The following is a 24,011-nucleotide window of genomic DNA, read 5'->3' on the forward strand; positions in this document are numbered from 1 at the left end:
ATTCCAAATTTGTAAGTTTTCCCGCAGCAGAAGAGTCGTGGGAGGGAAAGGATTGAAGGCAACGTACTCACACATGTTGCTAGCAATATCGTCTTACCGGTGCAGGAGTAAATCTGCGCGGTCTCGTAAATCTCCGCCAGTAAGCTATAGCTCTCGGTCGGCTCGGAGTCGTACTCCAGCAGGATGTCGCTGAAATATCTAGCAGAACGGTTTGCGGTTAACAGACGGGAACATCGATCAGAACTTTCGCCGCGCGCGCGGGTCTTTAAACGGACGCGATCGGCTCGATCGTCCCTACCCGCTTAGCCGAAGCCGCGCGACCGGTAACGCGGGAACGCGCTGCTAAACAAACTGTTACGGGCATTCGAACGGCAAAACGCGTCCTGCGAGGTCTCATCGTCGATGAAATTCAATTAGCACGGATCAGTCGTCCCGTGGAACGATGCCTCTCGTTTTTTATCGGCGATCTTGTTACTCGAACGCCGCGTCGCAGTAATTCTCCGCGTTCACCGTTGGGAAACGATGCGAGTGCAACTAATAGAAAGAGAGAGAGAGAGAGAAAAAAAAGAGACTGCGAAATGGAGGAAGTTTTTTGTTCATCGATATGCGTGGTTATTCGTGTTGATACGTAGAAGAATGGAACGTAATAAAATAGAGCGAACTGGTGAAACGGTTGCTCGGAAATTCGGATTGCGGGCCTCGTCAGATGGCGAGGGTGAAAAAACAGCCGCCATTCGAATTACCGCGGGAGAAATTAGCGAATTAAAAACGAATTCTTGCGCTAATATTTGGTTTAAAGCTGCGTACGCGTGCGATTCGTATCTCGATTTATGCTTCTCGCGGTGAGGCGCGGCGAAAGTCATTTATTTTCACTGCTGGGCGAGGAAATTAAGTGAGAGTACAGCTCGTGCGAACGTTTTCAAAGATATCTTATCTGTATCGTTGAATATTTGTCGACGTAAAGGCTCGTGCCGTGAATCCAGAAGCGAAACTATGCGGGATTGGCTTTGGGGAGCCAAATTCACCGCTGAGAAACGTATGAAACCGTGCGTCGACAAATTTCACTCTGAAAAGCAACTCGCACCGCATAGCTTTCACTCTTCGCTGAACACTTGCCCTAAGGTTACTGTGGACGACGTTACAGATCACGAGAGCTATGTATTTACGAGTAGAGATACTCACGGAGCCATCTTCAACCCCATTTCGCTGTCTAACGTTTCCCCTTTGTTCAAACGCTTGGTCAGCGCGATGGAGACCATCTCGTTCTGCAATAAAAACGAAAGTCCAAGTGTAGAGAGGCGAAGAAAACACTGTTTTCGTTGCGCGTGTTTAATGGCGTACCGTGTACGCGGTGTACACGCTCGCGATGTCGCGTCGCTGACGAATCGTCGGTGAGAATTATGGTGATTATAGAAATTGCGACAGTTTTGGTATCGTGCGGGTACTTTGAAGGCGTTCGTTCCGTTTCGAGCACTTACTTCGGTGGCAGTCGCTTTACGTATGATTCATAGCTCGGTAGGAACAGGTTTGATGTCTGATGCCGGGATAAAAAGGTACTTGTACTTTCAGCAAATTGAGCCATACGTCTCCCGTGATTTAAGGCTGAATTTTACGGGGTCATGTACACAGCGTTACAACTGCGCACCACTTTGTAGCTGTCGAAGCGGATTTTCTATCGAATTTTAGGTGACTCTTCGCACAAGTTTCACTTCTCTACTGCTATAACTCACTAGCCGCAATCGCGAAATGTCCCGTGCCATAAATAAAGAAATGAAAAACTGCCTGCTCTGATATCGGTACCCTCGAAAGTCGCGGAAAGCTGTAACGGCGGGTGCTTAACCTACCGTAATACTTTCAATTAACTCGATAAGTTGACCGTCGTATTGATTTCACGTAACGGTAGCCGAGCAAATTACGTTTCCACCAATCCGTAGTCCTCGACGAAACGAAGATTGCCGCGCGCGGCAATCGCTTCGAACCGCATCCGTCGCCTCAAGAAGGCCCATGAGAAACGTGTCCGCGTATCTACCCTCTTAAGGTACTCGTAAAACCGAGCTGCCGTCAGAAACGATTACGACGGCTGTGCGATTCCTCGCCTCCTTTTTTTCCACCGTTCTCTCGCCGTCAGAAAGCTGCTCGAACGCGGTACCATGTACCAGGGTGGAAGGTGTTCCTCTTTTACGAGGAACGCGGTATTACGACACAGAATTAATAATCACTCGAGATAATTTAATAGGGGCTGCACTCGCGGACTGATCCAGCGTTTAATCATAAGTTATAACACGCTTCGCGGGTTACAATTTATCGTTTCACTCGGCACTCCAACGGGCAAGTATTCTCGAAAGCGAAAGAGGGAAGAAAGGTGGAAGAGGACAGGCGAAGTTCTCCGCTTTTGAAACGATTATTCGAGACATCACCAGGGATGCTTTCACTCGTTACTAGCACGCAGAAAAGGTATTGGAACAAAGATAAACATCTCTAGATATTACTTTGCCTACGCGAGCTTCGTCGCCAGAAGTAGCAAATTTGGTAATCATTTTCTCTCTGATTCCTGGGTGTAGAGCGAATTGAATTATTTGTCACCGCGTGCTAACAAGAATTCTGACCCTAATTTTGGCTCGTGTGCACCCTCGTCAGCTCGTTCCCCCGTAAACTAAAGACAAATTTGCGCGGTCCCGCCTCGGTCGGACAGTACGATTAATGCCACGAAATTGAGGGTGAAAAGAATCGCGTGAATGCTTTTCGAACGCGATGAAACGATCGCATATACTTATCGACGTAGATCAACGAAGACATCTTTACAGCTTCATAGACTTTGTCTACGACATAAAGTTCAGCAGTACAGTATTTCATGCGAGCACGTTCCTCGGCACGCGGTATAAATTCCCTAATACGAAACCGTTGGCCCGTGAATCCCTGGTATTCTGGCTACGCGTGGCTGAAAGTAACATAAGTTACATCGACGATATCCGAATTGCCGCGAAATATCGAGAAAGCCAACGGGAAAATCGAACGCGCAACCGAGTCCCCGCTTAACCGACGATTCGGACAGAAGCGTGAGTCACTGCTGCCTCGTGCCAGAACCCTTAATAACGATAATCCATTCCGATACGTCCCGGCGGGAAGTACGCAAGAACAAGCTGAACGACAGGGGCGTTTAATTCCAAGAGAACCGAGGCTGATGCTCGGCTGGTTGAAAACAGCAGCAGTTGGCCGGCTACGCGAACAGTATTTCATGGCAACGTTCCCAGAGCCGTAAACGGGAGTGCTCGTACGGTAACCGATCGAGCGGCTACGGGTAAATGCATCGGTTCGAGGAAAGGACTGCGAACCGCGAGCTGCCGGACTCGGTGACATCTTGTAAAAGCGGATCGAACGCTCCTTTTCTACCCTCGTCCGCGGAGGATGTGATCTTACATGGGAGCACCGGGTTTTTGCGCCGCGAACGAACGGCAGCGGGGGCAGAAGAAACCGCTCGTCTCCGATCGATAACATAATCTCCATTGTCGTCGACGACGGGGACCGTTACTTCTGTTTGACTTAGACAGGGCAGCCGCCGCTGCTGCCGCCGCCGCCGCGACGCGATGAGAAGTTCCAGTTCCAGGTTTAAAGGGGAGACTCGCAGCCGCGAGCTGATTAAATTTCTTTATCGCCGTCGAACTTTTGAAAGGGAACGGTAAACAGGGGACCGAGAGATGGCAAATAAACGGGAATTTTATTAGCGCCGCTACTTTGGTTTTAGAAAGCTTGACCCGGGGCCGCGTTCCGCGTGCTCCGATCGAGTTCCCACCGAAAGTTCGCGTTGCTCTCGAATAATGGCTCCGGCTTTACGACCGTGGAATCTCGAGGCGGATGACTCGGTGCCGCGTTGCTGGATTCTCGAAACTTTCTTCTTCGAATATTTAAACGGGGACACCGTCGATTTATAGCGCGCGCAACCGTTTCGTAAATCATATCCATTCGACTCGAAAATTCGCTGAGGATCGGAATTAATTTCAAGTGTAAATCGTACGAATATTAGGCTACACGGAGAACGGATGCTCGAGCATTTAATCCCCATTTTCGAAATCTAGCCAGCGCGTATATTTTGAAATATCTCGGACCAGGCAAACGCGTTACCGCGGCAGGATTAACGCGTGGCCGCAACAACAGAAAACACTTTAACGGACAGCAGAATTTTACTCCTCGACGGTCAGCCTATTCCAGCCAGTCCATCAATTTAATGCGTCGAGCGATCATCGAATTTATTAGATCCTATGCTCGCCAGCGTTTTTCACCCGTTCCCGCGAAAACGTGACGGTTTTTCAATCGCTCCTGCTACCGTATCCACCGGCTGTATCCTATGATTGATGAGAGAGAATCGTTCGCGTGTCCCCTCGCGTTGCGTTACGCCAGTCCGCGTTGGTGCATCCACGATCGTCCCGCGTATCGCGCGGATTAAAAAGACTTATAGGCGCGCGGGAATTTTCAGGACCGCTCGACCGTGTCATTGATCGCTCGAAATTGGACGTAGCCACGGTTCGCAATTAATTTGCGCGACTGCCTACGCGATAACGCTCGATCGATACGGATTTCGACGAGAAGAGCGGCTTAGCCTGAGACATCGGTTCGCTAAATAATGTAATAACTTTCTGGGCACGTCAGTCGGAGCGACACGACGGGCTCGTAAAATCGCTCGACCGTCGAAGTTTGACCGCTCCGCCGTTGGGACGAGCGAATTGGCAGAATCCTGGGAAGATAAGGATTCAGAACCTCGGACAGGATTACGCGAAGTATAACTTAGCCGTGGTCTGGCCGCTATCAGAAAACTGTGAAATGCTGCACGCGCTCTGAGAAAGGGGGACAGAGAAACTATTCCTCGAGGATCTCGAGGATCTCGATTTTTGTTGGATAGAATTCGTCTATTCAAGGTTCGCTCGAATAATAGAACAATTTTGTGACAATGCGTTCGCGTAGAATTCCATCGCGTGTCCCAATTGCTCCTGCGACTGCGACAAAGCTCCGCGTCGCGTGACACGAAATTCTTGTTCCGCTTTCGTCTCTAAAGCAAACGGAACCAGCGAGAATCGTTACATTGAAATTGGCCAAAGGATAACAATGTATACGCAAGATGTAACCTCGACAAAAACTTCTAATTTGATTCTCGATAAATATCCAACTCGCCGTAGTTCGCGCGATTAATCCGATCAGGAATCGCAGCCACTCAGGGCCCGTTAATTTCTCGAAGTTGCGCTAATTCGCTGGTCAGAGACGGTCGGTTTTGATACGACGGAGTTGGCTCGCGCGCGTAATTGGCAAACGCTAAAAACGGCTCGGAGCCCGGTTACATGGAAACTGGCGCGATTAGCCGGACCCAGCTCGTTAAATCGAATTTGGCAGAAGCCGGGAATCGTTCGCGCGCGCAATCTCTCGATGGTGTTTCCGATCGGAGCCAAAATCGATAGGCAGGCACCGCGAACGATGGCGAAAAACATCCAGCCGACCGTGAACCGGTTTCCCGGGGCGAATTTTCTTTTCCCGTCCCTTTCACGGCGCCGTGACGCCGCGCTGAAAGGTGCTCGCAACGCTCCGTCAGAGATTTTCAGACGTGCTTCAAAGACGTTGCACGGAGCGTCGTGCTTGGACGTGGTGCGCTTTACAAATCTTCCCCGCCTTTCTCGTCTTGAATATGCATCAGGGCTTTCCGCGACCCTTTTTACCCTCGAGTTTATTAACGTGTCGAAAGCCGCGCGTCTTTCTCGCAATTAGAATGTCGGAATAAAAGAATTCTCGTAAGCGTACGTTAAATAATTCAGTGAAAGACCAGCCCCCGTAGAGAATCGAGGGGAAGATTTCTGGTAATCCTGTTAGCAGACATATTTCGCGCAAGTTTCACGAAAAAAGTTTCGCGCAACCGAAACAAGTTAGAGAGTCGTAGACGAACGATGAACAACTGAACACGTTCTCAACATAGCTGACCTTAATTAAGAAACTTCTCACCGTATCGCAAGACAACTCGTGCACGGGCTAACGTTGTACATCCCGTCTCTAATAAACGCTTTCATAATCGTCGGAGTAATTCATTTTCATTTCTCCCTTGTAAATATCATATTTTCGATGGATAGAAAATTCGAATCGAAAGGAGTCAAGGGACGACGCGCATGCGAATCCTCCGCATTCGGTTCCCGTGCGATAGGGGTGCAAGGAAACAGCACGGAACGCACAGCTGCAGTTCTCGAGCGATTCGTATCGACTTGACGCGAGTCGTCCTCGACGGAATTTGATTTCCCGTCGGCGAACGCGTCGCTCGACTCGGGTCGCGCGTAGAAAAATACGAGGACGTCATAGTAGAACGCGGGGACAGGGTCTGACAGGCAGCCCCGAAACTAATTGTCCCGACGGTGACTGGCGCAGAGACAGAAACACTTCGCGGAGCCCGGGGACGAGGCGTAAATTGACCGAACTCCGTTCCATTTCGACGAATTGGATGGACGGGGGCGTGGAGGGCCCGCGGAACTTCGTTACTTAGTCAAATTGCCGGGAATCAAGTTTTCCGCGCGCGTGCACTTACGGAGTCGCGTTCGCGAAAACGCGTTCGCGAATCGTCGCTGTATACGGCATTATGCGCGGGTCAAAGGTCGCCACACGGAAAGCTGTTTCGTTCCCCGCGAATGTCAACCGATAATCGTGGTAGTAATCGAGGCGGTAATTTCATTTACCAATTATTAGGTGGCAGAGAGCTGGAACATCGGTTTCAATCGACAGAAAAGTCGCTTTATACGTATCAATCAGGATATTGTCGATCGTATTTCAAGACACGTCAAAGCGTTCGATGTGGGGCCGTACGGAAAGTTCGAACAAATCCAGAAATTGTCGCGTACGTAACAAGGGGAGCGTTAATACCTGCGATCGGGGAGGATATTAAATTCGATGAACGAGAAGGGTGACAAAAAACGAGAAAACAGATTGGCTCGCTTATAGCGAGATCGGGAAATGAAACGGCAATGAATGGGATATCGGAGCGCGCGAGCGATGAATTTTACAATTCATCCCCGACGCGACTCCGCGGATTAACATTCTCTAAACGAAATCGTTTCGCGTACCGGTCCCGCGCATTCAGATTTCATCCCCCGCGTTCGCCGTGCAAATATTGATATAATCAAGCCGGAAATTTTAATATACGCAGTGTACACAATCGTTCGAGCGCTCGCTTGGAAATCCTCCGCAGCGAGCGCGGCACGACAATGAAACGGCCCTGCCCCGCGGATGGAAACGGAAGACGCGGGTTCGAAAGCTACGTTAATTCCCGCGCGATCGCGCGCGCTCCGCTTGCAACGATGGAAGAACAACGGGGATTACAATTGCCAGCGGGCGAACCGTTGCGGGAGCGTGCTTTGTTGTTCGTTAGAGCTGAATCGCGCCGCGGAGATACGTACCAGGGGTTAAAAGGAACGGTTTAACGCAGAGATCTCTCTTCCCCGAGGCGCGAACGCGCGCGATGGCTGATCCTATCTCCAGACACGCGAAACGAATCGTTCTACTCGAATTATCCTTCCGAAGGATCTACTTCTTCTTACGATTTAGACACGATTTCGCTGAGATCACATCGATAAAGGATAATCCGTAATTCAATCATGTCTATTCGCTCATTGCTTTTCACCTCGTTTTGTATTCTTGCTGTCTATAAAGCAGTTGGAGCATTTTAGTATTTGCACTGTCCGTTTACATTGCATTCCTCTCAGGAAGATGCAGGACGATTTATTCGATCGAGAGTTCTGGTTTTTAAACGGCAAAATCCGTCGAAGGGTAGTTCCGCGCGATTCGAATACGAGTGGTTGAAAAAGCGACGAGACGTGAACGAAATCAGGTCGAAAGGATAGCGTTAGAATGGAAAGGGATCGCGCCCGTACGTCGAGTCGGATAATACATATTTATCCAATCTATTTTTCTTTCCCCATTCGCGCAGTGTCTAACGCGAGACGAATTCTTCCTCCATTTCCACGGTTCCCGCTCCTGTGTAAATTTCATCGTACGTAACGGAAGGATCGTAATAAATGGATCATACTGCACAAACACCAATTGTACATGTACACACGCGCGCGCGTCGAATACTAATTAACAAATATCCTGTCTACCGGTTATGCGATCCACTGATTTTCATTTATTTCGATGGTAACCCATAATATCGGTTTCCTGATAATCAGATTCGGTGCAAACATCATTATTTCCCATGTTGTGCAATTTGTACGTCGTCGATAACGCGCGCGGGCGAGGAAAAGCGGGAAAGAAATGCAATAAATGGCTCGTACATATTAAACACCGATGCCATTAGTCGGGAATTGGACCAGTCGTTTACAGCTCATCCACCGTTTTCATAATCCGCCTGGCATTAACGCGTTCAAGACTGGTGACCCCGACGCACGAGTCCCACCTGATCGGAGGAACGATAATAACAGCGATATGAATAAAACGCAACGCGGAAATCGCGTTACCCGGACAATTTTCGTAAAAGTTTCCATCCACGTCCACCCTCTGCCGTATTCGAATCCCTGATGAATTTGTTTAATATCATGAACAGTTGCGAAACAATTTCATCGCACGCGAAACAGAATTTCATTTATCAATGGTCGACGATACTCCGGTCCAAATTTACTTCTGGCACCGCGTTTCGTGTTTTTGCATCGAACGATACAACCGTGCCTGCCAATGTTACACCGCAGCGTCAACGTTGGCCCAGTTTCGTCCGCAGGAGCAAGAAACGTCGCTCACTTTCGGGAACGGTTTTCTAACCGCGCACGATAAGCTCGAATGGGCTTAGAAATTCTTCTCTCGATCGTCCACGCGATCGTTCGTGTTCGATTAACCGATTCATGACGCGCGATCGGGCGACGAGAATTACACGGACGGGGCGCAACGGAAGAAAGCGTGTTCCAGCCGCGAAATGGAAACGGGAACGCCGCCTCGGGGCGCGTCTCCGTGGATAAACGCAATTGAAGCCGCAGTGTACGAAAAATAACGAGATCCGTCGCGCACAGCCACGGTGAATGCGATAAGGCGATGGTCCATCGGTCGAGCCGTCGATTTTCCGCCGATTTTACCCGCCAGCGAATCGATACGCGCTAACGGAAGCCGCCACGGAAACCGTAAGATGCCGTTGATCTTGTTGCCACGTTCTTGCTTTATGGAAGATGAAAATGGCTGAAACGAGTCGTTGCGCTGAAGTATCGGAATCCGCGGAGCGTATAAAGCGGCCATGCGGAATTCTGATGGGGGACGCAGTTTTGAAATTTCTGTGAGGGCCATTATGTCGAAAACACGAAACGGTGGGTGCGCGGGTCCATTTAGCTTTTAACTTTCAGTTTTTTCGACGCTCGACGTTTAACGTTACGTTCAACCGCTGCACTTTCCGGCAACACGGTACACAATTTTTGTTAGAAATCGTAGCCTCTGCGAGCGTGTAACGATAGAACGTTCGAAATTCAAAAATGTAATATTGGAGCATTCGCGTGTACGCCTGAGAAGCTTTTCCACTCGAGTTTCCAAGTAGATATTGTTCGTTGGCGAAGACAGGCGATCTTGTTTTCACTGAAACGCGAAGCAGCTGGCGGAATCTATTTACACGACGCTGGTGACAACATTGAGTCGCTTCTTTACTTGCGTAACACCGTCAAGGGGCGCGCATAAAATAGCCATCTGTTTCGAGCAATTATCGCCGCGTTGAAACTGATCGCGCAACATTTATTTCCTCCAAGTTTGGACACGTGGAGGGCGAATCGTTAAGCAGCGAGATACAGCCCCTTTCTTCGCGTTTCTTTTCGCAGCCAGAAGAATGCGGCCAAAGGCGTATATTGGCTGGCTTTTAAAGTACCGTGTTTCGTGGAAGCGTTCGGAATCTCTTATTTTACCTGGAAAATGTAAGCGCATAGGTTGAAACAATTTTTCGATTAAGGTAAAATGAATGTTCCTTTGTGGGACCATTACGTGGTGTTATTAAATTCTTTTCAACTTTCCTCCTTCCTCGAGCTATATATTTTTCACTTTTCGTTACTGGTTTCACTTAATCCTTTAGTTTCTTATTAATTTTACGCGTGTTCCTTTACAAAAGCGGAGGAACCAAGCAGAAAAAGGGGAATGTAATTTAACGAAGTAACGTGGAATATAATAACATCCAAGAAGAGAGTTAATCTGGCATAAATAGCACGCTATCGTAGGGTAACAATACAGATATTATTCTTCGTCCCATTCTTCACGTAAAAATTCCTCACAATCGGCGATGGATGTACGCGCGAAGTGAAACGGCCAACGATAAAGTGCTAAACTTTTCAAGATACAAAGTTTCAGAGCGAAACAGGCGAAAAATGGAAACAATGCCTCTCAGAACGGTGTAACGCTGAAACTTTACGGATTACTCGTCTCCGTGAATAAGCGTCCCGTTGTTGCCGAGCAAAAGTGCGTAAGAACACTGCGAGGACTGGGATTGTCGTTTTGTTAGCCCCGCTGTATAAATCCTCGTGGAATTATTTCTCGCGTCCTCGTCAGTGTCTTCTCTCGCAAACATAACGGGTACTTCCGCGAGACTGTAATCGTTCTAAATACTCAACTTTGTACGTTCGTTCTTTTTACTTCAAAAAATATTTCTAACCCCGACATTTTCGTGGCGAACAAACCGATACATCAGTGAACAACGAGAAAGTACATTTACATCCCGTATAACCATTCACGTGTGCCACCTCGTACATGCGGGTCCGTGCATTCGGTTCGTTGCTCGTTGAAAATGCAGCTTGCGCTCCGCGACTCAATAAAACTTGTATCTCTGCCCGACGCAGCCCTTCGCGTACGAATGTCGGTGGAAGCGGATGTCGAGAGGATTATGAGCGTGTCGCGATTCGAAATGTCGTACGTTCGAGGGAGTTTCCGTCCCTATTCCGCGGGGATTAATCGTACGGAAGCGAGTGGGAGAGACGATAAGTAGCGGACGGGGTTGCGCACGGAATCGTGGAAGAAATAAAATGAATAAGTATCGCCGTGAAACGGCCCCGACGAGGATCGCGCGAGGCGGATGGAAGTTAACGATGACGGCGCGATACGAACGGAACGTCGGGACAATACGAAACCGCCAGCTCGTCGACGAGAAACGATGAAACGTTGTTTACAAGGAACACGACGCGACGAACGAGGGTATTCGAGTTTCAAGTGCATCGCGGCATCGTGAAATTCGTTACGACGTTGTCGACGAGAAAAATTCAAGATGCCGTCACTAGTTCGCGGCAGCGGGCTCGCTAAGCTGATTTTAGTATCTTTCAGGGCAGCAGCTGAGAGATACGCGCATCGAAGGGGTCGATTTCCATGCAACGATCGTGCGTCGTGTAAAAAAACTTTCGAACGAAATCAATTTTCGGATGGAATCTACATACGTGCATTATTCATATGATTTTTCGGATGAAACGATTCGAGCGGCAGGGACGTTCGAATAAATCGCCGAAGAAGCGATTGATTGCGGAACCGAGAGGAACGCGTGTACCTACGTATGTATCGTTGTTTGACGTGTAAACACCGCCAACAAGAGTTCGCCGGTGAAACGAATAAATAATTATCAATTTATTGGGCAAATATTTATTTCCCCGTGAATTCGAATGTGAGATTAAAAATTCCGATCCTCCGCTGGTAGCCGACGAAAATTGCTTCGTTACCTGCGTTTTAATGAAATCGTGATCGATTTTAATTATACCACGCGTCTTCCAATATCTCTGAAATAATTAAAGATTAGTCAGTTCCCTCCTCGAACACGAGCGACACTCGTTTATTCGTCGACCCGGCGAGAAGGGTTCGCTTCCCCGCGAAATCCTCTGGTACAGCGATTTTCATTTTCCCTCGCCTCTTCCCTAACTAAATATTTATTCTCGTTATTGTAAACACGGTTCGAGACCTCGAATCCTTTTAATCCAGTCGGCAGGGCCGCGTATTCACAGGCGCATTTGAATATCAACCACGGTTGCCGGTTCCTTCGTGGCTCCCGTAACATCGAATCGATCACGAACGTTTCCGTAGGCTCGCCATGGGTTCGCAATAGTTCACCGTGAACGCTGCGAGGAAGAGAGAGACGAGGGTTGTATCGATCGTGCATTTTCCATTGGCACCTCGTATGGACGGACCGCGAAAAATAGACGTCGCCAGGGTTAAAGGTTATTTATTAAAAGCGTCGTATTTAAGGAATCTCGTGGAAATATGCACGCATCGAATTGGACTGAGAATCGACAGAAGCGATTGGTCATCCGATACTGTTCGTACGCACAGGTTGAAACCAGCTAGAGACAGGTCAAGTGTATCAATGCGAGCGGATAACGTTGTTTTGGCTATATTTCGTGGATATTCCAAAAAGACGGAGCAATAGGTTTAAGTGGGCTTGAGTCTAGGCGAGGGTGATTCGAACCCTTTGTAAGCGATACTTTCAAGTGTAATCGAACTTTGATCTACATGGTAGATTCAAACCTTTTAGAAGTCCATTAACTAGCGACTTTTTAATTCGTACGCTCTAATCCATCTACGATACGTAGTTCCTTATGCTTCTAACTGACGCGAATTGAATTCTACATGCGCAGCAATTACTAGCGTTATTAATTCAAACTTTGTTGTCACAAGCAAACAAAATTCTGACTGCAAATCCGTCGGTTTAATTCGCGGACAGCGACAACAGGGGATATAAACGGGCCACGATTTTTGCTGCGTCAGTTTGTCTGCTATTCTGCCCTCTGTTTTTCACGGGATATACGATAGATTACTCTTGTTCGGATATTTTGTGGAGTAACCATTGTTTTCTTTCGATCCGAAAGCTGTACGGATGATTAATATTCTTGCATTCACGCGGGTTGTCACTGTTTGCTCGATTATTAAATTAATTCTTCGATTACTCAGAAAATTCGGGTTACGAAATCCCCTTTGCGCGTCCAGATTAGTTCGCGTAATCCAGCTAGTCCACTGTATTATTAATCCCTGGTGAATCTCAAGAAGCTTCGTTCACTATTCAAACAAGTAGGCGTTATGAGATGTCACGTTTTGAATCGCAGTCGTGAATCAGAATCGAAACATGTTTAGATAATCTGGTTCGCTCGCTGTAGACTTCTCAAAGTCGTGCGCTCGAAACAGCTCAATGTTCGTTAAATGTTAATTCCCGAACAGTTCGTGCGCTGCTATCTTTTGACGCGATAATCAATCGTCCATTTAGATAATCAACTGTGCGCCGCTACTCGGAGCTACAACGATCCGTCCCAAAGGAGCGCTGCAGCTACGGTTCTACGAGTTGCTGAACAATTCATAGCCGATTGTGCCACTAACTGCATCGCCAATGTATTAAAATACAATTACTGCATATTCGGGTGTTTATCGAGACTTCAATACACGCGTTGCGCAAACTTTACCTACGAAACTCGTATTCTTATGTATCTCTATGAATCTCTTCTGCTTTCGTTGCTGAACACTTCCACGATGGTCCTGTTTCCTGCGAAATATTGCTTTAGTACGGACTTTGTTCTTGTTGTAGACTAGCGAGACCCGTATATTTCGTTACACGCGCATTACACGTTACATCTTATGTCACTGTTGTCCACAGGTGGAGACCCCAGGGTGCCTCCTTCTAAGCCACGAACACATCCCCGCGGTAAGTAATCATGTTCTCCAGCACATACTTCTCACTTATAACGCTGCGTCACCCACCGCCCTACAGTAGGATAACCAGCGTAGAGTAGGGTCAGCTTCGTAAGCTTGGAGCTTAGTTTGGACAGCACTGCCTCGACCGTTCGTACAATGTAGGTTATTCCGTGATACGTGCGTAGGATGCACTTTGGAAATAAATTTCTCACTCGAAAATAATGAAAACGATATACCCGTGTACACGCAGCCATGCTCCGTATCGGTAAAACGTGCAATTAAGTTGTCAGAGCTCGCATGTTGGTGTTAAATTATCTTTCGAGGACACTGCGCGTCCATCTTTATACTAAACTACTTCCATTTATAAAGCGTTCTCGTAAAGTTTAGCGACTATAGGGGTAGCCCGTATAAAAACCTTTAAACTTCATTACCATCATAAAAGCCCACCGTACTTGAAATATACCCTCGCGAAAACTTAAGTAATGGAAAACCTTCGCGTTGAAATACTTCAATGGATTTCTTTGTATTAACATCGCTCGTACGGAATTTCGTTGGATCGTTTAAGCAGCGATGGGGAACGAGATGGGGAAGCAGCGTCTTTTCCGATTGCATTTGCATCCGGCGGCCATTTGCGATTGTGCGATCGGACGAAGCGAACCCTCGTACCCCGGGAGACTTAAGTGGGCAATGTAAAAGCTACTCGGTTTAATTTGCCGCGTTTTCGTGGATTAGACCGCTTAATCCTCTTAATTCCCGTTTACGAGCCGATCCTGCAACTTGCACAAAAGAAAACGCGATGAACGACAGCAGCTGAAAAATTGATACCCTCCCATTAATCGTGGGCTATAATTAGTTGTAATCTATTTATAGTTCGATAGTTGATGAGCTTCCCTTTAATGTAAAAGGAAGAAACGAATTGTTTCCTCTTTCCCATGAAATTAGCCAGGTAACAGAGTTTTCCGTGAACCAACCGAATTATTCGTTTCCTGTTTCCCTCGCGTCGCATTTTACCTGAGAATAACGCGTGCATTCGCTGGTTTTCGTTAATTTTTCACGCATCTTACTCCCGTTGGAGTCGTATAACACACGACGTAGCTAGTGTATCCTTCCCTTTCGCCATTCTTCTTTTCGCCTTGCGGTTGAAATAATGAAATATGAAAAACTACACCGCGGACCCTTGCGCGATACGAGTGTAATTGTAAAAGCACATTCCGGCACGAACGCGGTATAAATGCTCTGTATGAAATACGAACGGGTGTTGGTTTTGATGTTCCGTTGATTTTTTATTTCGTATGTTTTTCAACAAAGGTGGCTGAACACGGAATTGTAGATTCTTTTTTCGCCGAGCTTTGCGCCCCGTCCGCGCGTTCGTTATTTCCGCGTAGAGACGTGGAATTTTGAAAAATTTGTCTAGACCAGCACTTAGGTTGAAACGTCCGCTCCCTTGAAAGTCTTGCGCATGATAATTCCTAAGTAGGATCCCCTATCCCAGGGAGCAGGATATTGTAAAAATACAACGCACGATTCGATTCATTTTTCAAGCATCCCTTCGCTCGAGAACGCTCGTTAAACCTGCATAAGCATTAATCTTCTTTCCGACGTACAAAAGAAATGGTACAATGAAACCATACCAGCCGCATTAAATTGTTCAAGATTTCGTCTCTCTCCTTTTTTTCCTTTCCTTTTCCGTTCTTCGTGCCGCGGAGTTGAGCCGCAAAAACGGAGAGGTCGGGTGCTCCGACTTAAATCCTTTCCCTTTATTATCGGCAAGACAAAGGTACAAAGAAAGCCATAAAACTTCACCGCGGACTTAATATTTTCTCGTTAGAACGACGTCGGACGGCGGGGCAATCGCGGCTGGTTTCGGGGCCGAAAAACTTGGGCCAAATGAAAAATGTGACGCTGAAGAAGGAAGGGTTCGGTTTCAGGCGGCGGTGCGCGACGTCCACGCGTCGTCGTAATTTCTTCCGACGGAAGGCCAGGGCCCTCTGATTGAATTAACGCGCCGTAAATCCGGCGAATTAAACGGGCAAACCGGCGAAGAATACCGCGTTTTCTGGCGCGATGAAATTAAAAGTGGAACCCCCGGGGTGAGCGCAAAAATAATATCTCGCCGACCGCGGCACTTCCTACGTTAATTGCTCTCGACCCTTTTCGGTCGAAGCAAAACCCCACTCCGACGTTCCTCTTTAAAAACGCTCGATAATCCTCCATTTGTACACATACACATACACACACACGCGCGCGCAGCTCTCGAAGAATTGTTACAAAGAAAATAAATTCATCGTGATCTACAGATACGCGCAATCCTCTCCTTCCGCGGTGTTATTTCTACGTGAATTGCTGCCAAGAACGAGAAATTTTCTTTTCCGTCCGTGCGATCTACGTATCTACAGTGTTCTCCAGAACTTTCTTAGCAAAACGATCGTCGCCAATGTTGTATAAATATCGTATATCGTTAATCGCGTAAGATATATTTAAATAGCATACATTGGCAGTCGCGTATAAAGTGAAAGAGGGCTTTGTTGGTTTACGTGTGAAAGATCAGCCATTGATCTAGACGCGAGAAGGTTTTCGAACGGCAACTGTGACTGAATCGTTTAGAAAATAAGGTTTCGAGGGATGTGTGCACTTCGGATCGAATGAGTGGTCGCTGCGCGACGGGTGCGCGTGTATTCGCACATTGTAGGGTGAGCGTTTTCGAGGGTTGGTCAGTGCGTTGCGAGTGCTGTACGTATAGCGACAGCACTGAACAGAGGAAACATGAAGAGTTTTTCCGCGCGAGAGTTTAAAGAGACCGTTGCGAGGGAGGGCGTTGCGGGAAGCGCAAAATGCAACAGCACAATCGTTCCAGTTCGAATTGCTCTTCGCGTGAAAGCTGAACCGGTGCGGGTTCCACTGAAATTATCTTCCGCTGCTTCCCTTTGAAATTTCACTTAGTTTAAACACACGCGCACGGGTACGCGGTTTTAAATGACGATTTCAGAAGCGATTCATTTTCGAACGCGATGCTTTTAGGGAAGCTAAAGGAATCTATCGATCGAACGGGTAGCCCAATTTGCGAACCCTCTTCCCGATAAACAAGAAATCGAATATTTACACAGTAATTCGAGTGGCTGACTTTGCCTTCCCTGTTATTTTCAGAAATAAGATTCCTCCTCGATCTTCACTCCACGTTGAATGTTCCACAGTTTTTGTCGATCGGAGTACCGATCGAGCTTCGACTCGCCACGACGAGCTTTTTGCAAGTCGTCTGCTTCCGACATACATAATTAACAAGCAGTTTGATCGAAGTAACAGTTCTATTATTCCACTTTCTACATAAAGAGCCGTCCGTATACGTAATGTTCCGCAAAGTAAACTTAATCGATCTTCCTCGTCAAAGATTTAATAACTAGCTCGACGCAACGCGAATCGTTCTATACCTCGGAGCCGATCAACAACGCGTGGATCTTTGTTGTCAGAGATTGCTTACTCCGTGTGATTAAAAACCACGGCTGCTGTTCAGCCCCTGGCTCGAATTAAAGCTCAGCTTGTTCTTTCGCGGCGATGGTTGGGCGCTCGATCCACGGGTGTTTGCTTTTGAACACTGCCCGCGTGCGGTCACCCTCCGGAAAGTGTCATTGGTATCAATTCTCACCAGTTGACTTCACGTCGCGTCGTTTAATTCGCAGTTAGCGAAGCCAGAAACTCGTGGCACGGAACTGCATTCTATTTATTATACAATAATTTCGTCTTTAGCCTCAGCCATCAGCAGAGCTGTCAGAAAATTTTTCTACGGGAAAACTGTACATTTTATGGTATTTCGATGCCAGTAGATATTGTTCGAGTGAAAAATAAAATTCTCCCGTTCAGCGATGTGATTTTTCACCGACGACCAGCGCTTACACGTAGACGCTGTTTCCGTTACGCATACAGAACTGACCGAACGAAACGCGAACGAACCAACAGCAGACTAATGACCACGTTTCCGTGAAATCACGCTGCAATTACGATGCACATCGATTCGAAGCCGCGCTGCCGGTTACTTGGTAGCCGCGTTTCTACTGAGAACGGCCGTAGCCACGTAGCGTTGCACAAAGCTGCATTATCCATTCGATTAAACAACACTGCGCCGAGCCATTTCACTTTGAGAGGAAAGGATATCTGAAAACAAGCGTCGAAAATCGCGAGCCGCGTCGGCCCAGGCCGTTTCGCGATTCCGAAGAATGTTTATGCCGGTGAAGCGTCGCTCGACTCAACAGGTTACGCCTATGAATTGTCGTTAAACGGCAATCACTCTCGTTTCCTGCGATCGGATTTCTTTCAACCTGATCGTGTTCGAGCGAATTCTCGTCGAGTGTCTCGCGGAACGCGCAAAGCTCGAAACGAAGTGGGAATACGCGAGAGACGTTGCTTTCTTACTGATTGTTCCGTCACTAGCGTTGCTCGTTTCTTGATCAAGTTATCGCTTTAACCGTTCCAATTCCGTTTCCTTTGATCTCTGCGATATTAATTGCCTGTTGGTTAACGAATGGTTCTTTGGCCCGCGCAAAAATCGAATCGATTAATCGCGACCTGTTAACTGTTACTAAATGCTCTCTGAGGAGGGTGAATAAATCGCGGGTATCGTGAATCGATGCAGTTTCTTACGAGCGGTGAAAGGAGAGCTCAACTAATCCTTCGTTGCTCATTTTTACTTCTCGCGACTAATTTCCGGTAGAATGGAAATTGTTACGTGTAATTTAGTTACATTCTTGGTTGAACGTTTTCTTGGACGAGGCTTCATTGGGCGTTCAAATTTTGTTCGCCAAGTTGTTTCCCCGAGTTACTACCAGTTTAGTCGCTACTAGTTTGTTGATGCAAGTTCCGCAGTCGCAAACTTTTAACGGGTGAAAGATATGAAATTCAGTAGCAGCGTACGGAACTTACGTTAATTAAGAGTTTCGGTGCGTCCGATATAATTATCGCCTGGCGGTCGTGATTATTTTTCAAGTACCTCTCAATAACGGAATAAAAAAACGAGGAATTGAGAAAGAAAAAGAAAACGGAAATGGAACGTGTTGAATTGAAGATAACCGAATTCAATTAAAAATGGCTCTTGCCACAATCTATTTCGCCGTTTAAATCGTTGAGTACACGAGCGAGCGGCAATCGTATTCAGCTTAGTGATCCCGCACTCCTTCTTTTATACACGCATTTACATAACAACTTGAAAACGTGAATCCCATTCCAGGAACGCGCTCGAAAGCAACGTGTTCGTACACGGTTGCTTGATCGATTTAAGTTATCCGACACGTTTGCAAAAAAGTAAAGTTATTTCAGTTAGAAACGATTCGTTAACTATCTCGAGCAATAAAACGACATTGAAACAAACCGTGACTAATTCGTGTCGTAGGAGACACGTCTTGAGAGTCACGAGTCGCAACCCCTGAAGAAATTCGCAAATAAAGTTCTCTCGCGAAGGATTCCGAACGCGATATACAAATTCTAAGTAAGATAGACTCTGAACCGACTTTAATATATCAAGAATGAGTCGGCTTTTGGACTTGACAGAATATCGGATGATAAAACCAAGAGCCATAGAGTGCCGAGCTCTTGATATATCGAAAGTAATCCACAGACGACAGTGAGGAAGCGAAAATAATACTCAGGTCACGCATGGTCTTGCGTTCCTCGACGGAACATCGTCCATCGAATAGAGCGTTCCATTACAATATCATGCAATGTAGCTTTCGGAGGAACGAGTGACAACTTAACACGTTCGTTGTCCGATGCATCATTTTTCTGTTGCATCCGGACATCGCGCGCGACGCGGTGGTTTTACAAGCTCAAGAAAGTGACGTTGCGATGCGACGTGACTCGTTACAAGAACTACATATTCAGACAGTGAAATAATTTGTCAAAACCCGCAGATATTTAAAAAACGACGCGACACGCAACCTCGAAGTGTACAAACAGGTAACAGAAACGAATCGAAGGGGTATGAATTTCTGATGGCCGGTTGATGAAAGCTCGTCGGGCACTCGATATGGAAATCTGGGACGGACGAAGTTCCGGGTATCAAATTCGTATTAAGTGGTTGTAGCGTGAAACGTATCGGGCGATGTGTGCGCGATTTTAGCGAACGGGACTCCTCTGATTTGAAATTCATATTACGCGCTAGCTGGCATTATTCGCTCGCCGTCTCTCTCTCGTTCTTTACGCGGCAAAGCAGAGGCGAGAGGCTGAAACGGGGATCGTTACGCGAATGTTAAATGTTGCAGCATTATTCGAGATTTCCTCCGTCGGCGACGGATCGATCCTCCTCAATTGATGCGCCTGAGACTAATGGCTGTTCCGTGACAAGGACAGGGGAGGGAAAAACGCGTCGGCTCTGCTCGAACGGGGATGGTTCTCTCTCTCTTTTTTTTTTCTTCTTCCGCGTTCTTATTGCGAGGGTCGAGCCCGTTCCAGTTTGAGCGATGTCCCCGGTGAAAGCTTGTCGATCTTCGAACGCATGGAACCGGGAATATTTATTGTATCGCTGGAGTATTGAGCGCTTTGTCAATCGTGTCTTTGCGCGGTATTATACAGCCGGCTAAAACAAGTCGAGCACGAACGATTTCGACGATCGTATTGCCGTCGAAAATTGGAACTATTATGGAAATTGGAGCGCGATACGTATTAAAAAAAATATTCCCAATAGCGCGTCGCCGGCGTTTTTCCTCTGGACGCGTATTAAAATACGCTAAAATGAATATAACCGATAAATGATATCGCAAATCAGCCGTGCATCAATGAAACTCCATTAATATTCGAATTAAAACCGCCCCAGGAATAATTCAGCTGGTATCGTTTCGCGGGCCGCGGATACCTGAGAGACTCGTCGAAACCGTGCTCATTCGTCGATCATTCCAGCGTTGATGAACGCACAGTGGAAACGGCGGCGCCGGTTTTTCGCCGCGACGCGAAAAGATTTCTCCGAGTGTTATCGTAAACGTCAACCGCTATTAATCGACGCCAGGGTTTCGTCGCGCGGCGATGAAACCTCGCCGGCGTTTTCACCCGTACCCACCCCTTTTTTTTTTATCTCCTCTCCCGTGGCCAGTGGCGAAACAGGAAGGGCTCGCCGTACACGTTTATTGCACATTTCCGACCCAATTCCCGACGAGGAAGAATTCTAATTTGTATTACACGCGGAGCGTCGCTCGTATTTCCCCGGGAACGATCTCGACGATGTTATCGCGTTTAATAACGAAACGGTTATAGTATCCGCAGACACTGCAGGCTTTTCGCCAGAGGACAGCTTTGTCTCCGTAGCTGGCTGAAATAAGCCACACACCTACGAGTCTCGCTGACAGTTCTATCTTTGAACGCGCGTATTTCCGTACTTCCACGCAGCCCAGACACGGCTCTGATCCGTCTGAAGATCACCTCCTGCGTGGCACTGCCAGCGTCGCGCAATCTTCGTACTGTTTCCTTCGGCTGAGATGCGTTATCTACCGTGGGAATCCTCAATTTTTCATGACGCCTCGAAACGACGCGACACTTTCGGAGAAGTCGAAATCCCTCCGAGTTATTTGGATAATAAAAAATTCTCAGATAGGCAGCCACTTGGTTCGACTACTTGGGATAGTCGAGTGTTTGGAGATACTCTAGCGTACGGTTCACCCTCGAGCCGTAAACTTTGGAGTATTTCGAGACGATCGAGTGCCTCGGGTAGTCTAACCGGGTAGCCGGAAAATATCTGGCTCCTTCGATATTTCTAGGCTACCCGACTATTTCGTTCGTGAGATATTTGGCTACCCAGGAATGTCACCTGTAGGATACTTCGGTAATTTTGCCAGGTAATGGAGTAAGATGCGCAGGTAACCATGAATATCTAGTTACGAACCTAGCAAGTTCAGGTACGCCGAGGTTTCGCATGAAATGCCCAAACAACCTTAGGGGTATCAACCGTGAGATACCCGGATAACAAAGGATATCATCAGGAAGATGCACAGATATCCGAGGATCACACTTGCGAGATACCAAACAGCCGGAAATCTCACCCATGAGGTGTTCGTCTATCCCAGAATCTTGACCATCGAAAGCTCTAGTGTAGATAGATACGCAAACCATAAGTTGCAATTGCAGCAAATAGGTAAAAAGGGAAATGTACTGCTCAGCTTGGACCATTTGTGACCGCCAGCAGCTCTATTATGGAAATACGTTACTGGAGTACGAGCATAGCAAAGATTAAATGTATTGGACAGCCAGGACCATTGCTTCTTTGGCGGTCCTGCGTCTCGCCTTTTTTTCCATTTTACTGTTCGGCAGTTAACGGTAACCCTACGGAATTCTTTTGCGACGATAGGGGAATAAAGTACCATACAAAGAAATACCGAGGGAGGATATTGCCAGAAAAAGAGCAGACGAAGGAAGTCTACCTTCATAGAATATAAGACCAAGAAGGCTTATTGTCGCTAGGAAGAAGATAAAGATCGCGTTACCCTTTGCCTTACCTTAATATAAAATAAAGTGTTTTCGTTTCGTACAAAACGGTGAAAAAATGATTGAATAATTGGAATTGAACATGCCAGCTTTAAGAGGATTTTCGTGAAACGATTACTTTAATTCAGCACAAGTATCAGCAATGTTTGCACGAATAAATCGTAAACAGGAATTTCATTCAACAGTTAATTATCGAATGTAGAATGCTACGAATATTTTTGTATAATTTCTCTTTAAGCTACGTACATTTTTGGGAGAACTGATTAAACCGAAAGTTTCATTTACGTAGGATCTATACGATGAAATATAAGACAAAGTGATACGAGTCAAGGATAATGGTGACATCAGCTGTTCAACTGTGTTTAAACGTGTTATACCTCTACAAAAGTTTTGGGATAATATACCCTTATTTCGAGTGACAAAAAATGGAAAGCTGGTGGTAATAGATCCAGAGTTAAAAAGATATAATACGAAACTACCCTGGCGAGTAATAGCAACCCTTGAAATATACGCCAAGAGAGCCATTTGAAATCCGGTTTCATTTTTCTTTTAAAGTAGAGACTAATTGGCTGTCTGTTGATAAATATAACTCTCCCCAAGCAGAAGTACAACAAGTTTTGAAAGTATCACAGCTTCAACTGTACCGTTTAATTTAAACAATTGATATTCTTATAAAGTACACGTTTTCTGCGAAGATCAGGTACTCCATTACGTGAATTTCCAATTACCATGGATTTCGAGGAACTCGAACGCAGTCCTAAATATTTCATATTTTCCGAGAATGGTCTCAAATTCGTATTACCAAAACAAGGACGAAAGGTCCCTCTCTGCACCCACGCGAAAATTCCTGAAGAATTCTTCATTCCAATCAACGAATTCTATCACTCTACAAATCACATACCTACACCTTACAACCACCCTTCGTACCACTTTATTATACCCTTTGCTGGCCAGATCGCGCGTCCCCGATGCAATAATTGCTCGCGGTGCCGGGAAACGAAGAAAAGGAGCCGGAGAAAATTGAATTCCCGAGTTTTATGAAAAATTGATCGCGAGACGACAAACTCGTCGAGAGGGAAGTCGCATAAATTCCCATCCCTCTGTCCTCGTCCATCGCAGATGAAACTTCAACCCCTCCCCCCCCCCTCCGTCTCATATCTCTAACTTCCACACAATCCGGTTTCTCCGTTTCTGGACTACCGAAAAGAACGATCTTTGGATTTTTTCACGCCTCGATGTCGCGTGCGAGAAAAATTTCAACCGATCTCAAACCCGCCGTCAGTTTTCAATGATAAGCCATGAAAGAGAAAAGGCGCGTAAAATAGGAATACGTGTACAATACCGATGGATTCGTCAGCAGGAGCAGGGCGGCCCTCAGGTGATTCAGGTTCAACGTCTGCGTGTCCGGGTCCTCCTCTCGGAACGACGACTGTCTGGACTTGGCACCGTTGTAACGGTCCAGGTCGGCGAAAGGACATGCCATGTTGTTTGTCTGTGAACCGTGAACGGATCGCCGTCAGCGATTCGGTTCTATCAGTTAGAACGTTGTTGCACGGTGAGGATGGTTCGTACGTAAGGGTGCATTAAGCACGCGAGATCACGTTGCACGGGACAGTCATGTTTATCAGCGATCAGCTGTTCGGTGGATGATACCAGCTTCACCCCTTAGTCTGCTTCCCTCTCTCTCTCTCTCTCTCTCTCTTTCTACTTTTTTCTTCTCGTTTTTTACCTCTTTCACCACAGTTAATTCCGCCTTGTTAATTTTTTTCTAACCCTCCGGCTCGTTTGAACGGTGTAACGCGCGCGTCCAACGTTTGCTCCTCTCTGCCCTGTCTGCTCGTCATGTCGGCCAATCAGCTCGCATCGTTGCTCTAGAATCCGCGCCAGGCCAGACACATGCCGCGGCTGCCGTCCGGCCTCGTGCACCAGGCCGC

The 24,011-nt window shown here is 47.0% G+C and overlaps 1 protein-coding gene across 1 annotated transcript in view; it reads right to left on the reverse strand.

Moving 5' to 3' along the window:
- Positions 1 to 23,560, reverse strand: part of Gycalpha99b (guanylate cyclase 1 soluble subunit alpha 2) — a 37,916-nt gene extending 14,356 nt beyond the window's left edge. The window contains exons 1-3 of the mRNA XM_076910833.1: positions 23,420 to 23,560; positions 1,183 to 1,265; positions 98 to 198 (exon numbers count right to left, since the gene is read on the reverse strand). Coding sequence (XP_076766948.1) covers positions 98 to 198; positions 1,183 to 1,265; positions 23,420 to 23,560 — 325 coding nt within the window. The remainder of the gene's footprint in view (positions 1 to 97; positions 199 to 1,182; positions 1,266 to 23,419) is intronic.
- Positions 23,561 to 24,011: the final 451 nt, after the last annotated feature.

This window comes from Xylocopa sonorina, chromosome 3, assembly GCF_050948175.1.
Source record: "Xylocopa sonorina isolate GNS202 chromosome 3, iyXylSono1_principal, whole genome shotgun sequence".
Taxonomy (NCBI): domain Eukaryota; kingdom Metazoa; phylum Arthropoda; class Insecta; order Hymenoptera; family Apidae; genus Xylocopa; species Xylocopa sonorina.